The sequence below is a fragment of the Chiloscyllium plagiosum genome, unplaced genomic scaffold, assembly GCF_037043375.1.
Source record: "Chiloscyllium plagiosum isolate Xiang-an unplaced genomic scaffold, Cpla_swu_hap1 HiC_scaffold_7, whole genome shotgun sequence".
NCBI classification, from domain to species: Eukaryota; Metazoa; Chordata; class Chondrichthyes; order Orectolobiformes; family Hemiscylliidae; genus Chiloscyllium; species Chiloscyllium plagiosum.
Window position 1 is genome coordinate 113,625,539 of NW_028270145.1, and position 14,943 is coordinate 113,640,481.

At 44.6% G+C, this 14,943-nt stretch overlaps 1 protein-coding gene across 18 annotated transcripts in view; it reads left to right on the top strand.

Annotated features, from left to right (window-relative positions):
* The window catches only part of obsl1a (obscurin like cytoskeletal adaptor 1a), a 306,290-nt gene that overhangs the window by 168,820 nt on the left and 122,527 nt on the right, over positions 1-14,943 (top strand). For 14 of the 18 annotated variants that reach the window (XM_087989381.1, XM_087989386.1, XM_087989383.1 and 11 more), the window contains 2 exons: positions 3,208-3,477; positions 10,208-10,483. The exons of 1 other annotated variant lie outside the window; for it this stretch is intronic. In XM_087989381.1, coding sequence (XP_087845507.1) covers positions 3,208-3,477; positions 10,208-10,483 — 546 coding nt within the window. The remainder of the gene's footprint in view (positions 1-3,207; positions 3,478-10,207; positions 10,484-14,943) is intronic. 3 more of the 18 variants (XM_087989382.1, XM_087989384.1, XM_087989376.1) reach the window with 2 other exon arrangements.

Consider the following 14,943-nt stretch of genomic DNA (forward strand, 5'->3'; position numbering starts at 1 on the left):
TCGGTGGATGATTTGGTTTATGCGAAGGTTGGTAGGGTGGAAGGTGAGCACCAGGGGCATTCTGTCCTTGTTATGGTTGGAGGGGTGGGGTCTGAGGGCGGAGGTGTGGGATGTGGACAAGATGCGTTGGAGGGCATCTTTAACCACGTGGGAAGGGGAATTGCGGTCTCTGAAGAAGGAGGCCATCTGGTGTGTTCTGTGGTGGAACTGGTCCTCCTGGGAGCAGATCCGGCGGAGGCGGAGGAATTGGGAATACGGGATGGCATTTTTGAAAGAGGTAGGGTGGGAAGAGGTGTAATCCAGGTAGCTGTGGGAGTCGGTGGGTTTGTAAATAATGTCAGTGTCAAGTCGGTCGTCATTAATGGAGATGGAGAGGTCCAGGAAGCGGAGGGAGTTGTCAGAGATGGTCCAGGTAAATTTAAGGTCAGGGTGGAATGTGTTGGTGAAGTTGATGAATTGCTCAACCTCCTCGCGGGAGCACAAGGTGGCGCCAATGCAGTCATCAATGTAGCGGAGGAAGAGATGGGGAGTGGTGCCGGTGTAATTACGGAAGATCAACTGTTCTACGTAGCCAACAAAGAGACAGGCATAGCTGGGGCCCATATGTGTGCCCATGGCTACCCCTTTGGTCTGGAGGAAGTGGGAGAATTCGAATGAGAAATTGTTAACTCCATCTCCAGTTCGGCCAAACGAATGAGAGTGTCAGTGGAAGGGTACTGTTGGGGACGTCTGGAGAGGAAATAACGGAGGTCTTGGAGGCCCTGGTCATGGCGGATGGAGGTGTAGAGGGATTGGATATCCATGGTGAAGATGAGGCGTTGGGGGCCAGGGAAACGGAAGTCTTGGAGGAGGTGGAGGGCATTGGTGGTGTCTCGAACGTATGTGGGGATTTCCTGGACTAGGGGGGATAGGACAGTGTCGAGGTAGGTAGAGATGAGTTCAGTGGGGCAGGCGCATGCTGAGACAATGGGTTGGCCAGGGTTGACAGGCTTGTGGATCTTGGGAAGGAGGTAGAACCGGGCAGTGCGGGGTTCCCGGACTATGAGGTTGGAAGCTGTGGGTGGGAGATCTCCTGAGGTGATGAGGTTCTTTATGGTCTGGGAGATGATGGTTTGGTGATGGGGGGTGGGGTCATGGTCGAGGGGGCAGTAGGAAGAGGTGTCCTCGAGTTGGCGTTTGGCTTCAGCGGTATAGAGGTCAGTGCGCCAGACTACCACTGCGCCCCCTTTATCCACTGGCTTGATGGTGAGGTTGGGATTGGAGCAGAGGGATTGGAGGGCTACACGTTGTGAGGGTGAGAGGTTGGAGTGGGGGAGGAGGGTAGACAGGTTGAGGCAGTTAATATCCCGGCGGCAGTTGGAAATGAAGAGGTTGAGGGCAGGTAATAGGCCAGCGCGGGGTGTCCAGGTGGAATGCAGTGTGTTGGAGGTGGGCGATGGGGTCCTCAGAAGGTGGGCGGGAATCCTGATTGTGAAAGTAAGCTCGGAGGCGGAGGCGACGGAAGATTCAGACTGTCAGCCTTATGTTTCTCATAATCTTATAAACCTCTATCAGATCTCCCCTCAGCCTCAGCTATTCAAGAGTAAACAATCCTAGTTTTTCTAGCTGGTCTTTATATTTATAGCTCATACCATCTAATCCAGGTAGCATCCATTTCTAGATGTTCGAGGCATCAAAGGATGTGCGGTAAATGTGGAAAAATAGCATTGAGATAGAGAATCAGCCATAATCGTAAGGAATGATGGAGCAGCCTTGAAAGGCTGATGGCTTACTTTAGGTTTTAGTTTCTACACCTCTCACAATTGCGAATTGTCAAGCAATCTCTTAATCCCAGTCTTGAATATATCTGAATGAGTGAGATTCCACATTCCTCTGGCATGGAGAATTTCAAAGACTTATCACCTGCTGAGGGAAACCTTCTCATCACCATCTGAAATGGCTAGCTCTGAATTCTGTGACTTGCCCATTGTTGTGGATGTATTTTTCACAATATAAATGGCCTTCATTGAAGAAGAGCTGAAAAAAAACTGTGTCAGAACAAGAGCATTATTGTTCTGGATCAGTATTAACGTAACACAAACTAAAGAAAGCACATTAGACAGGAATTCTTCACAAAAAGCTTCTTTCTGCTCCTCCCCTCTCTGTCCAAGATTCCAATGCACTCTCATTGTTTATGCTTTCTCCTTTCTTGTCTCTTTCTCACAATTTCTCTAATTTTTCCCTTCCTTTCCCTTATTCTCATTCTATCACTTTTTCTCTTCTTTCCACTTTATTTCACTCTCTCCATTTGTATCTTCCTCCCTCAAATACTCCAGTTTCTCTCTCTCTCACTGCCACACTCTTTGTCTGTTTGTCTCTCTCGTCCTATTTATATTAAATCCTATGCTTCCGGTAGGAATTGGCAACACCTCCTCTCTGGTTTTAAGTGCTCTGACTGGGGGTGTGATTGTCCTGTTGTGTGAGCTGTCACCGCCTGAAGCTAAAGTGAGATGGTAGAAGGATGGGGTGGGGGTGGAGCTGAGCAAGAGGTCCACAATGGAAGTGGATGAAGGACGCAGGAGGCTGACCAACCGCCAGGTTACAATGGGGAATCGTAGTTGACAACAGGGCCAAGTTTGAAGTGAGTCCTAAATCAAACCATACTTGCACCATTGGCATCATTCCCTCTGCTGTCATTCAGATTTATAACCGGAGAGACAGAGAAATACCATCAGGATCTCAGATATGGGTTTTCACACACCTTATTGCAGCAGCAAAGTCACCTTGTAATTGAGAAATTCACTCTTTGCCTGATGTTTGCTGTGAGATGGTGAAAGAGGAAGTTAGTCTTTAATTAGGATAATGGGACACGATCTCAAGGCTAAGGAGTAGGAGTAGGACACTTAACCCCCTCTGTTTCTAACAAACTTTCTTGTTCACTTCGGGCACTTATGGTGCAGTGGTGGCAACCCTCCCACAGAACTAGAAGACCCAGGTTCTAATCCCAGTTGAGGTATGTCAGAATAAATTTATGCAGATTGATTGAAATTATCATTTCAGTGATTGTGGACTAGAGCCTTGTGTGTTTCGTTTTGAACAATACAGCACAGGAAGTGGCCCTTTGGCCCATGATATTACGCTGAACTTGATGCTAAATTAAACTTATCTTCTTCCCTGAAATCCTTCAACTTTCTTTTTCTCACTCTCTTACTCTCCCTGTCGAACCAGAGCCTCCGGTAAGAATCGTCAACAGTTCCCCTCCAATGTTGAGTGTACTGACTGGGGGCAAGGTTGTCCTTTCGTGTGAACTCTCAAAGCCCAAGGCAGAGGTGAGATGGTACAAGGATGGGGTTGAGGTGGAGCAGAGTGAGAGGTCCACAATGGAGGTGGATGGAGGACACAGGAGACTGACCATCCACCCAGTTACAATGGGCGATCGAGGGACATACCTGTGTGATGCAGTTGATGACTTGGCCAAGTTTGAAGTGACTGTGTCTGGTGAGTCCCATGCCAATTGGTGCACAATTATTTTTCTCCCACCTCACCACTGTGGATTGTCAGTGTGAATCATTTTAGCTTACACCAGTTCTTCAGCTGACTTGTGCAGTTTGTCGAGCTCAACAGGGATTGTGTTTCCCTTGGACTGGCAAAAAACCAAGCTGCAATGACTGGTTACAAAGAAAAAGTCTTTGCATTAGTATAACACCATCCATGGCTTATGGATGTCTGAAAACAATTTACAGCTGATGAAATATTGTTGAAATGCAGTTTTATTGTAAGAAACATAGCAGCCAATAAGAGCACAAAAGGTTTTGTTTGTCTTTTATATAAATGATTTGGATGAGAATATAGAAGGCATGGTTTCATGGTGTGGTAGACAGTGAAAAAGGTTTTCTAAGATTACAAGGGATCTTGATCAACTGAATAAATGTACTGAAAAATGCCAGATGGAATTCAATCTGGATAAATGTGAGGTATTGAATTTTGGTACAACAAACAAGGTTAGGGCCAATTAATGGTAGGGCCTTGGATAGTGTTGTAGAACAGAGGGACCTAGGGGTGCAGGTACATGATTCTTTGACATTTGCAGCACATATAGACAGGGTAGTTAAAAAGACGTTTGGCACACTTGCCTCCATTCCTCAGTCCTTTGAGTGTAGGAATTGGGAAGTCATGTTGAGGTTGTACTATCTGAAACCATGGATAGTAGCGAACCCTATATACAAGTCATTTTTTGTTTGCATCCATACCGATGATAAACTTTAATTGATAAATTATACACAATAAGACATTACCAACATTAAATAATAATAAAATACATTGTACATTATTATACTCATGCTCTATCGAATAAATGAAATTCTGACGTTTTAGTTTAACCCTCAAGGGACGATGGAGCAATGAAAAAAATGATTTCTGGAATTTTCCATTTAATATTTTTGGGCTGTGGTAAACCATGGATAACTGAAACCGCAGAAACCAAATCAGCGGATACTGGGGTTCTACTATACTGTGTCCATTTCTGGTCACCCATTTATAGGAAGGATATTATCAAGCTGTAGAGGGTTCAGAAGACATTTACCAGGATATTGCCGAGTATGGAAGGTTTGAGTTATAAAGAGAGGCTGTATAGGCTGAGACTTTTTTCACTGGTGCATAGGAGGTTGAGAGGCAGTCTAATAGTTTGTAAAATAATGAGAGGTATAGATAGAGTTAATGGGAACTGTGTTTTCCCAGGATGGGATTTCAAGATTAGGAGACACATTTTGAAGGTGAGAGGAGAGAGGGTGGTTCACGTGTGGAAGGAAATTATTGAGGAAGTGGTGGATGCAGATATAATTACAATGTTTCAAATCCATTTGGGTAGATACGTGGATGGGAAAGGTTTGGAGGGAATGGGCAGGTGGGGCTAGTTTAGTTGGGAATTATTTTCAGCATCGACTCGTTGCACTGAAGAGTCTGTTTCTGTGCTATATGACTGTGACTCTAAGATAACACGTACAACGACATGATAATGAGTATATAACATTTCTTTCTCACATTCCCTGTTTGATAAATGTTAACCTCAGGACACCAGCATTAAAATCCTGCTGTTCTTATAAGTAGTGGCCTTACAACATTTCAGATCTCCAATTCCCACACCTGCCCACCTCGAGAGGGTTGATGGGTGTCAGTTTAATGTCTTATGTGAAGGACGGCACCTCCAAAACTGTAGCACCTCCTCAGTACTGCGTAATCAGCCTGAGGCTGCTATGATAAAGAACTGGATGCTGTCTGGCCTTGTCAATGTCAGCAAGATCAGCGGTGGATATGCCAATTACTCACCATCTCCGCCAGGTTCACATCACTGCACTATTCCCCAATTCAATCTGTTACCAATCCAACTTGACGTCTGATATTTCTCAGCGCTTGGTGAATGTTGGAGATCTTTACCCTTTCCGTATCCTCCTTGATCTGCTGGGTAAACCCACAAAGGTCTACTCTCAACACTTTTTTGAACCACCTCTCGCTGATGGCCCTTGTATTTCCTCACAGCTTTCAGTAATGACTACTCAGCTCCAGTTGTCCTCACCTCCTGTCCTGAGCTAAAGCTCCATCCAGTTGAAGCTTGATTCCTGCCATTAATGCAACGTTTTCTGCCTCTTTGCTAAGATTGAAAGAGACTGGTTATTTTAGTGGGAGGCAGTGGCAAGGCGGCAATATCACTGGTCTGGTAAGTCAGAGCCCCAAATCTTCTGGGACTGTGGGTTCAATTCCTACAATGCCAGATGGTGAAATTTAAATTTAATTTAAAAACTGGACTAAAACATCCATAGTGACAACTATCACCCCGGTTGATTAGTGAACTGATGGTTTTCTAATGTCCTTCAGGAGAGGAAATCTGCTGTCGACATGTGACTCCAGACTCTTAACAATGTGGCTAACTCTTTGCTGCACTCTGGAATGATGGGAAAAAAAAATTCAATTCAAGGGGTAATTTGGCAAGGCCTCTGCAGGTTACAGAAGGACGTGATAAGCTGCAGAGCTGGGCTGAAAGGTGACAAGTGGAGCTTAATGTAGAAAAGTATGAGGTGATTAACTTTGGAAGGAGCAACAGGAATAAAGAGTAATGGGCTATTGGTACAATTCTTGGTAATGTGGAAGAGCAGAGAGATCTTGGTGTCCGTGCACATAGATCCCTGAAAGTTGCCATCCAGGTTGATAGGGTTATTAAGGCATATACGGTGTGTTAGCTTTTATTGGTAGAGGCATTGAGTTCTGGAGCCAGGAGGTCATGCTGTAGCTGTATTAAACTCTGGTATGGCTGCAATTGAAGTATTGCATACAATTCTGGTCACCGCATTATAGGCAGGATGTGGTAGATTTGGAAAGGGTTCAGAAGAGATTAACTAGGATGTTGCCTGGTATGGAGAGAAGGTCTTATGCGGAAAGGCTGGATTCGTTGGAGAGAAGAAGGTTGAGAGGTGACTTAATTGAGACATATAAGATAATCAGAGGGTTAAATAAGTTGGTCAGTGAGACCCTTTTTCCTTGGATGTTGATGGCTAGCACAAGGGGACATAGCTTTAAATTGAGAGGTGATAGATATGGGACAGATGTCAGAGGTAGTTTCTTTACTCAAAGAGCAATAAGGGCTAGTGAGTTTTGAGAAGATTTGAAGCGCAGGTTGAGGTTCTGGATGTAGGTTTGCTCTCTGGAAGGTTTGTTTTCAGACGTTTCGTCACCATACTAGGTAACATCATCAGTGAGCCTCTGGATGAAGCACTGGTGGCATGGCCTGGTTTCTATTTGTGTTTAGGTTTCCTTGGGTTGGTGACGTCATTTCCCGCGGTGATGTCATTTCCTGCTCTTTTTCTCGGGGGTGGTAAATGGGATCCAAGTCAATGTGTTTGTTGATAGAGTTCCGGTTGGAATAATATGCTTCTAGGAATTCTTGTGTGTGTCTTTGTTTGCCTTGTCCTAGAAAGAAAATACCTGGCAAGAACTGTAACAAACACTACATTGGACAAATACTAGCCACCAGGATACATGAATATCAGCTAGCCACAAGAAGACATGACCCACTCTCACCAGTGTTCTCACATACAGATGAGGAAGGACACCACTTTAATTAGGATAACACATCCATCCTAGGTCAAGCCAAACACAGACACGTGCGAGAATTCCTAGAAGCATGACATTCCAACCAGAACTCTGTCAACAAACACATTGACTTGGATCCCATTTACCACCTCCTGAGAAAAAGAACAGGAAATGACATCACTAACCCAAGGACACCTAAACACATTAATAGAAAGCGGGCCATGCCACCAGTGCTTCATCCGGATGCTCACTGATAATGTTACCGAGTATGGTGATGAAACGTCTGAAAATGAACCTTCCAGCTCAGCGAGCAAACCTACATCCATTAGTAGGGGCGTAGAACACGCTGCTTGCAACAGTAGTAGACTCACAAACTTGAAAGGCATTTACATGGTCATTGGATAAACATTTGGATGAAAATGGAATAGTGTAGGATAGATAGGCTTCACATTGGTTCCACAGGTTCACACACATTGAGGGCCAAAAGGCCAGTACTGTGCTGTAATATTCTATGTTCCTGTGTAGCTCAAACTATTGCGTCAAGTCCAGTTCATCCAATGGCAGTAACATCGCCCGCTCTGCGCCACCACTACTGATCTGCCACTGAAAATCCTCACCATTGCCAATAAACCCTTTTTTCTTGTCTATTCCAATGCCTCTATGGCTGTCCGCCTTCCATTCTCTGGAAACCTGAAGTTGTCCTTATCTTTCCTCCTTTTTGTAATCCCAACTGTGCAGAAAGAGGCAATTCGTGCTATTGAGTCTTAGGTATTCTCCAAAGAGCATCCCACCGAGTTCCTGTAACCTCGAATTAGCCATAGTTAATCCATCTAGCCAGCACATCCCTGGACATTATGGACAATTTAACACCTAAAATGCACATCTTTGGACTGTGGGAGGAAACCGGAGCACCCAGTGGAAACCCATATAAGCATAGGAAAACATGCAAAGTATACACAGACAATCACTCAAAACTAAAATTGAACCCAAGTCCCTGGCATTGTGAGACAGCAGTGCTGCTAACTGCTGTGCCGCCTAGGTGGAACCCAGTGCTTGCAGATCACTGCAATTTCTAAATTCTCCAATTTGTCTCCCTCAAATCCCCTCGTCTCTGAGATGTCCTCTGGACCCACAACCCACTGAGATCTCTGCAATCCCTCAATTCTTGATTTTTGGACATTCCCCCAATTTCCACTGCTTCACCAGCCCGTGTCTCTGCTATCCTGCACCAGAGAGCTCTTAATATCTCTTTGTAAACTATAACACCTTTTCTGTGTTTGTGCGAATCCACTTGCCTCTGCTGCTTTCAGACACTCCTCAAAACTCCTCTTTGATCAGCATTTGATTGAGCATGACTAAATCCAAATGGAAGTACAGGAAAAACTTCTTCCTCCAGAGAGTGGTTAGAATGTGGAACTTATTCTCATGGGGAATGAACTCAATGAAGAATGAAGATGCATTTAACAGAAAACTTAGTGTGGTGATAAAGGAGCAAAAGCAGTGAAGAAAGGCTGAGAGGAAAAAGGTTAGAACAAGCTTCTTGTAGTGAATGATTACCATCACAGTCCAGATGGGCTAAATGGCCTTTTTTTTGTTGTAAACCTCGATGGAATTGATTGGCAGTTGTTTTAATTGGCTGTCTTAAAGTCATACAAGTGCTTGACGTCAATAATTTGTTGATGGAAATGTGTTGCTGGAAAAGCGCAGCAGGTCAGGCAGCATCTAGGGAACAGGAGAATCGACGTTTCGGGCATTAGCCCTTCTTCAGGAATCAATAATTCAGGAATCCCGTCAATAATTTGTTGATTAGAACACCATTGGACAGCTCTACAAAGGTAAAAGTGCTAAATAAATGCATGCTCTTGTTGATTCAACATTAAACTGTCGCCTTCCTGCGTCCATCTGCGTAGCCACTGATTAAGATAATCAGACAAACTGAGGGTCCAGCAGAGAACGTTACGCTCCAGTGTGAGTTGTTCCAGCTGGATGGTATTGCCAAATGGTACAAGGGTGGGGTGGTGAAAAAGGAGAGAATCTCCATTGGGAGGGAGGGAACATTCAGGTCACTATGGGTACAGAATGCTCAGACGACAGACTCGGGAGAATACCTCTGTGATGTCCAGAGTGACAACGTTATATTCAGAGTGCATGTGGAAGGTAACAGAGGTGGGGTGGATTGCTCTCACTGACATGAATTAAAAACAAATTTTCTAGTCTCGATCCATATATCAAGTCCTGCTCACTGTTCATCCACTTTCCTTATTGACATATATTGATTCAGTCTGACAACACATTGAGTTGAAAATTCACATCCTTGTTTACAATTCTCCCCAAGCCATACTGCTGCAAATCATTTTCCCTCCTCTCCAGCCCTACCTCGCTGCAAGGTTTCTGTGCAGACTACATCTGTTTACAAAATATTCCAATGACTTGGAGGAAGGTTGTGAATGTGTTGTAGCAGATAACACAAAATAGGTGGAAAAGCAAGTTGCAAGAGGGATCCATATAGTTTACAAAGAGATATTAAGAGGTTATGTGAGTGGACAAAGAGTTTGCAATTGGAGTATAATGTGGGAAAATGTGAAGTTATTATTTATGGAAGGGAGAATAAAAATACAGAATATTATTTAAATGGAGAAAAAGTTCAGAAAACTAGCATGCAGGTACAGCAGGTAATTAACAAGGCTAATGGTTTGTTGGCCCTTATTTCAAAGGTGTTGGAGTATAAGAGTAGAGAAGTCTTACTGGAAGTGTATGAGATGCTGGTGAGACCACATCTGGAGTTCTCTGAGCAGTTTTGTTCACTTATTTAAGAAAAGATATTATGTCATTGGAAGCAATTCAGAGAAGGTTCAACCAGATGATTCGGGTACAGGGAGATTGTCTAATGAGCATTGTTGGCATTTGGAAGATTAAGAGGCGATTTCACTACAGAGTGTATTTGAAGGCCAAGTGGCCTACATCTTTTCCAATTTCCCATGATTTTATGGTCTGTTCTCATATTGTCATGTGGGTCCTGGCATCGGTTAGTGTTTGATTATTCATCTTGGGACAGCTCTACAAAGCAGATAATGCCAAATATAAGCAGATTGTTGGTATTGTTGAGGTGCCCCATTAAATTGAACCTCTCTGGTTCTATCTGCAGAACTGCCGCTTAAGATAATCAGACGGAGTAAGGGTCCGGCAGAGCACAAGTATCTGATCTCTGAGGACTTTACACTTCAGTGCGAGCTGTCTCGGTCGGATGGTGTTGCCAAATGGTACAAGGACGGGGAGAAGGTGGTGGAAAACAAGAGGATCTCCATCAGGAAGGAGGGAATGTTCCAGTTGCTACGGGTTCTGGATGCTGATACAACAGACACTGGAGAATACCTCTGTGATGTCCAGAGTGACAGCATTGTATTCAGAGTTTGTGTGGAAGGTAATAAAGCTTGGGCTCAGTGCCCTCCAGAGCTTGAACCTGACCATTCTCAAAGTCTGGGTGCTGCTTGACCCTGAGCTCAGCTTCCAATTCCTTTTCCTCTCCATCACAAAGACACTGACCTCGGTCTGTGTAATATCGCCTGACTCTAGGGTCCTTCCTTAACCTGACTGTGACTGACAGCACACTATGTGCCTCTGTCTCTTCCAAATGCCAAGTTTCTGACATTGAGACTGGCTCTAATGCAACGAGGGGTACGTCGGGTTCCAAGAGATCAATTTTGTTAGGGGATTCTCTAGTCCGAGGTACAGACAGATGTTTCTGTGGCTAGCAGCGAAAAAGCAGAATGGTGTGTTGCTTCCCTGGTGCCAGGATCAAGGATGTCTCAGAGAGTGTGCAGAATGTTCTCAAGGGGGAGAGGAGCCAGCAAGAGGTCATTGTCCACATTGGGACCAATGACATAGAAAGGAAAAGGTTGAGATTCTAAAGGGAGCTCACAGAGAGTTAAGCAGGAATTTAAAAAGGAGGTCCTCGAGAATAGTAATATCTGGATTACTCCCGGTGCTACGAGCAAGTGAGGGCAGAATAGGAGGATAGAGCAGATGAATGCATGGCTGAGGAGCTGGTGTATGGGAGAAGGGTTCACATATTTGGTTCATTGGAATCTCTTTTGGGGTAGAAGTGACCAGTACAAGAAGGACGATTGCACCTAAATTGGAAGGAGACTAATAGACTGGCAGGGATATTTGCTATAGCTGCTTGAGAGGATTTAAACTAATAAGATGGGTAGGTGGGATCCAGGGAGATAGTGAGGAAAGAGAACAATTCTGAGACTGGCACCGTTGAGAACAGAAGTGAGTCAAACAGCCAGGGCAGGTAGGGACAAGGTAGGACAAATAAATTAACTACATTTATTTCAATGCAAGGGGCCTAACAGGGAAGGCAGATGAACTCAGGGCATGTTTCGGAACATGGGACTGGGATATCAGAGCAATTACAGAAACATGGCTCAGGGATGGGCAGCTTAATGTTCCTGGTTGCAAATGCTACAGGAAGGATAGAAGGAGAGGCAAGAGAGGAGGGGGAATGGCATTTTTAATAAGGGATAGCATTACAGCTGTACTGAGGGAGGATATTCCTGGAAATACATTCAGAGAAGTTATTTGGGTGGTTCTGAGAAATAATAAAGGGATGATCACCTTATTGGAATTGTATTATAGACCCCCTAATAGTCAGAGGGAAATTGAAAAACAAACTTGTAAGGAGATCTCTGCTATCTGTAAGAATAATAGGGTGGTTATAGTAGGGGATTTTAACTTTCCAAACATAGACTGGGACTGCCATAGTGTTAAGGGTTTAGATGGAGAGGAATTTGTTAAATGTGTACAAGAAAATTTTCTGATTCAGGATGTGGATGAACACTTAATGGTAAGGTCGCAGGGAGTGTTGCTGATCAAAGAGACCTTGGAGTGCAGGTTCATAGCTCTTTGAAAGTGGAGTCGCAGGTAGATAGGATAGTGAAGAAGGTGTTTGGTATGCTTACATTTATTGTTCAGAGTGTTGAGTACAGGAGTTGGGAGGTCATGTTGTGGCTGTACAGGGCATTGGTTAGGCCATTGGAATATTGCATACAATTCTGGTCTCCTTCCTATCGGAAAGATGTTGTGAAACTGGAAATGGTTCAGAAAAGATTTACAAGGATGTTGTCAGTGTTGGAGGATTTGAGCTATAGGGAGAGGTTGAACAGGCTGGGGCTGTTTTCCCTGGAGTGTAGGAGGCTGAGGGTGACCTTATAGAGGTTTATAAAATTATGAGGGGCATGGATAGAGTAAACAGGCAAAGTCTTTTCCCTGGGGTCAGGGAGTCCAGAACTAGAGGGCATAGGTTTAGGGTGAGAGGGGAAAGATATAAAAGAGACCTAAAGGGGCAACTTTTTCACACAGAGGGTGGTACGCGTATGGAATGAGCTGCCAGAGGAAGTGGTGGAGGCTGGTACAATTGTAACACTAAAAGACATTTGAATGGGTATATGATTACGAAGGGTTTGGAGGGATATGGGCCAGGTGGGGTCTGTTTCCATGTCCATCTCTATGACTCTATGTTCCTCCATTTAACATGATCATGGCTGATCTTATCCTCATCTCAACTTCAGTCTCCTTCCTGCTCCCCATCACCCTTTTTCCCGCTTTTCATCAGAAACATTCTTATTTTTTTCTCAAATCTGTTGATTGATTCTGCCTCCACTGCACTCTCGGGCAGTGAGTTCCACACATTCACAACCCTCTCAGAGAGGTAGTTTCTCCTCATCTCAGCTTTGAACGTATCTTCTCCCACTTCATGTCTATGACTTCTTGTTCAAGGCTGTCGTATAAGGGGAAACATCTGTTCACTTGAGCATTTTATATACCTCAATCAGATCCCCTCTCATTCTTCTGATCTCCAATGAGTACAAGCCCAAGCTATTTAACTGCCCGTCATTTGATAGCCCTTTCAGCCCTGGAATCAACATGGTGAATCTCCTCTGAACTGCATCCAGGACCACCACATCCGTCCTCAAGTAGGGTGACCACAACTGGACAAAATATGCCAGGTATGGTCTCACCAAAATCTTATGTAGTTTTAGCAATACTACTTTTATAATCCAACCCTTTGCAATAAATGCCAGGATTCCATTTTATATGTGCTATTATATTGCAGGGGAACATCACCCCTGTTCATGACTCCACCCCCATTCCCCCACCACCACGCCCAGTCCAGTTACAGGCTCCGCCCCCACTCCCAGCACCTCACCTACCCCAGGTCCTAGCTCCCTGCCCTACCAAGTTTTCACCATCCCCCGACCTCTCCCTCACTGAGAATAAACGATCAGTCCTCAGCAAAGGCCTTACTTTTATTCCCCTCCGTCCACGCATCAATGAATTTAATATGCGTCATGACGTCAAACACTTGTTCCGCTGCCTCTGCCTCCGAGCTTACTTTTTCAATCGGGACTCTCACCCACCTTCCGAGGACCCCTTTACATTGCCTCCAACACACTCCATCCACCTGGACACCCTGTGCTGGCATATTACCTGCCCTCGATCACTTCATTTCCAACTGCCGCCGAGACATTAACCGCCTCAACCTGTCCAACCCCCTCCCCCACTCCAACCTCTCACCCTCACAACGCGCAGCCCTCCACTCCCTCTGCTCCAATCCCAACCTCACCATCAAACCAGCGGATAAAGGGGGTGCAGAGGTAGTTTGGCGCACTGACCTTTACACCACTGAAGCCAGATGCCAACTCGAAGACACCTCCTCCTACTGCCCCCTCGACCATGACCCCACCCCCCCATCACCAAACCATCATCTCCCAGACCATACACAATCTCATCACCTCAGGAGATCTCCCACCCACAGCTTCCAACCTTGTAGTCTGAGAACCCCGCACCACCCTATTCTATCTCCTTCCCAAGATCCGCAAGCCAGTCCAATTAATCCATGCCTGCCATAATCCAAAACTAAACTAGTCCCACCTGTCTGTGCTTGGTTTATATCCCTCCAAACCTTTATTATTCATATACATATATAAAATGTCTTTTAAACATTGTAAATGTACCCACATTCACTACTTCCTCTGGAAGTTCATTCCACACAAGTGACACTGTATCAAAAATTGTCGCCCCTTATGGGGTCATTTCTAAATCTTTCTCGTCTTGAAATCCCCCACCATAGTGAAAAGACACCTACCATTCGCTTTACCCTCATGATTTTAAAAACATTTATAGGGTCCTCAATCTCCTACACTCCACTGAAAAAAAAATCCGAATCTATCCAGTCTTTCCCGATAAATCAAACCTTCCATTCTTGTCAACATCCTGGTAAATCCCTTCTGAACCCTCTCCAGCTTGATAATATCTTCCGTAGAACAGGGTGACCAGAACTGGACAAAGTACTCCAGAAGAGGCCTCACCAACATTCTGTTTAACCTCAACATGACTTCCTAACTCCTGTATTCAAAGGTCTGAGTATACAGGGTGAAGCTTGATCCTGAGCTCAGCTTCCAATCTCTTCTCTCCATCACCAAGACACCTACCCCTAGTTGTGTAATATTGTCTGCCTCATGTCCTTCCTTAACCTGACTGTTACTGATACCATGCTGCTTGCCTCTGCCTCCTCCAAACTTGACTACTGCAATGTTCTCCTCATGGTTTCCCAATGTTCATCTACTATAAATTAAGATAATCCAATATTCTCTGCTTTGTATCCATACTGCACGAAGTCTCTTCGCTCATCATCTCCTCTGCTTAGAGACTTATTCTGTAGAGGGATTGGAGCACCCCGACAGCCCAACAATCATGAAACAGGGTTTATTTATTCTACTGCCATCAAGCTTTTGCAAACATGAAGTCAAATTAAGACTAAAACAAGGAAGACTGAGTATTTGAATTGGATTGAGAATGCAGTTCACATTTTGGTTG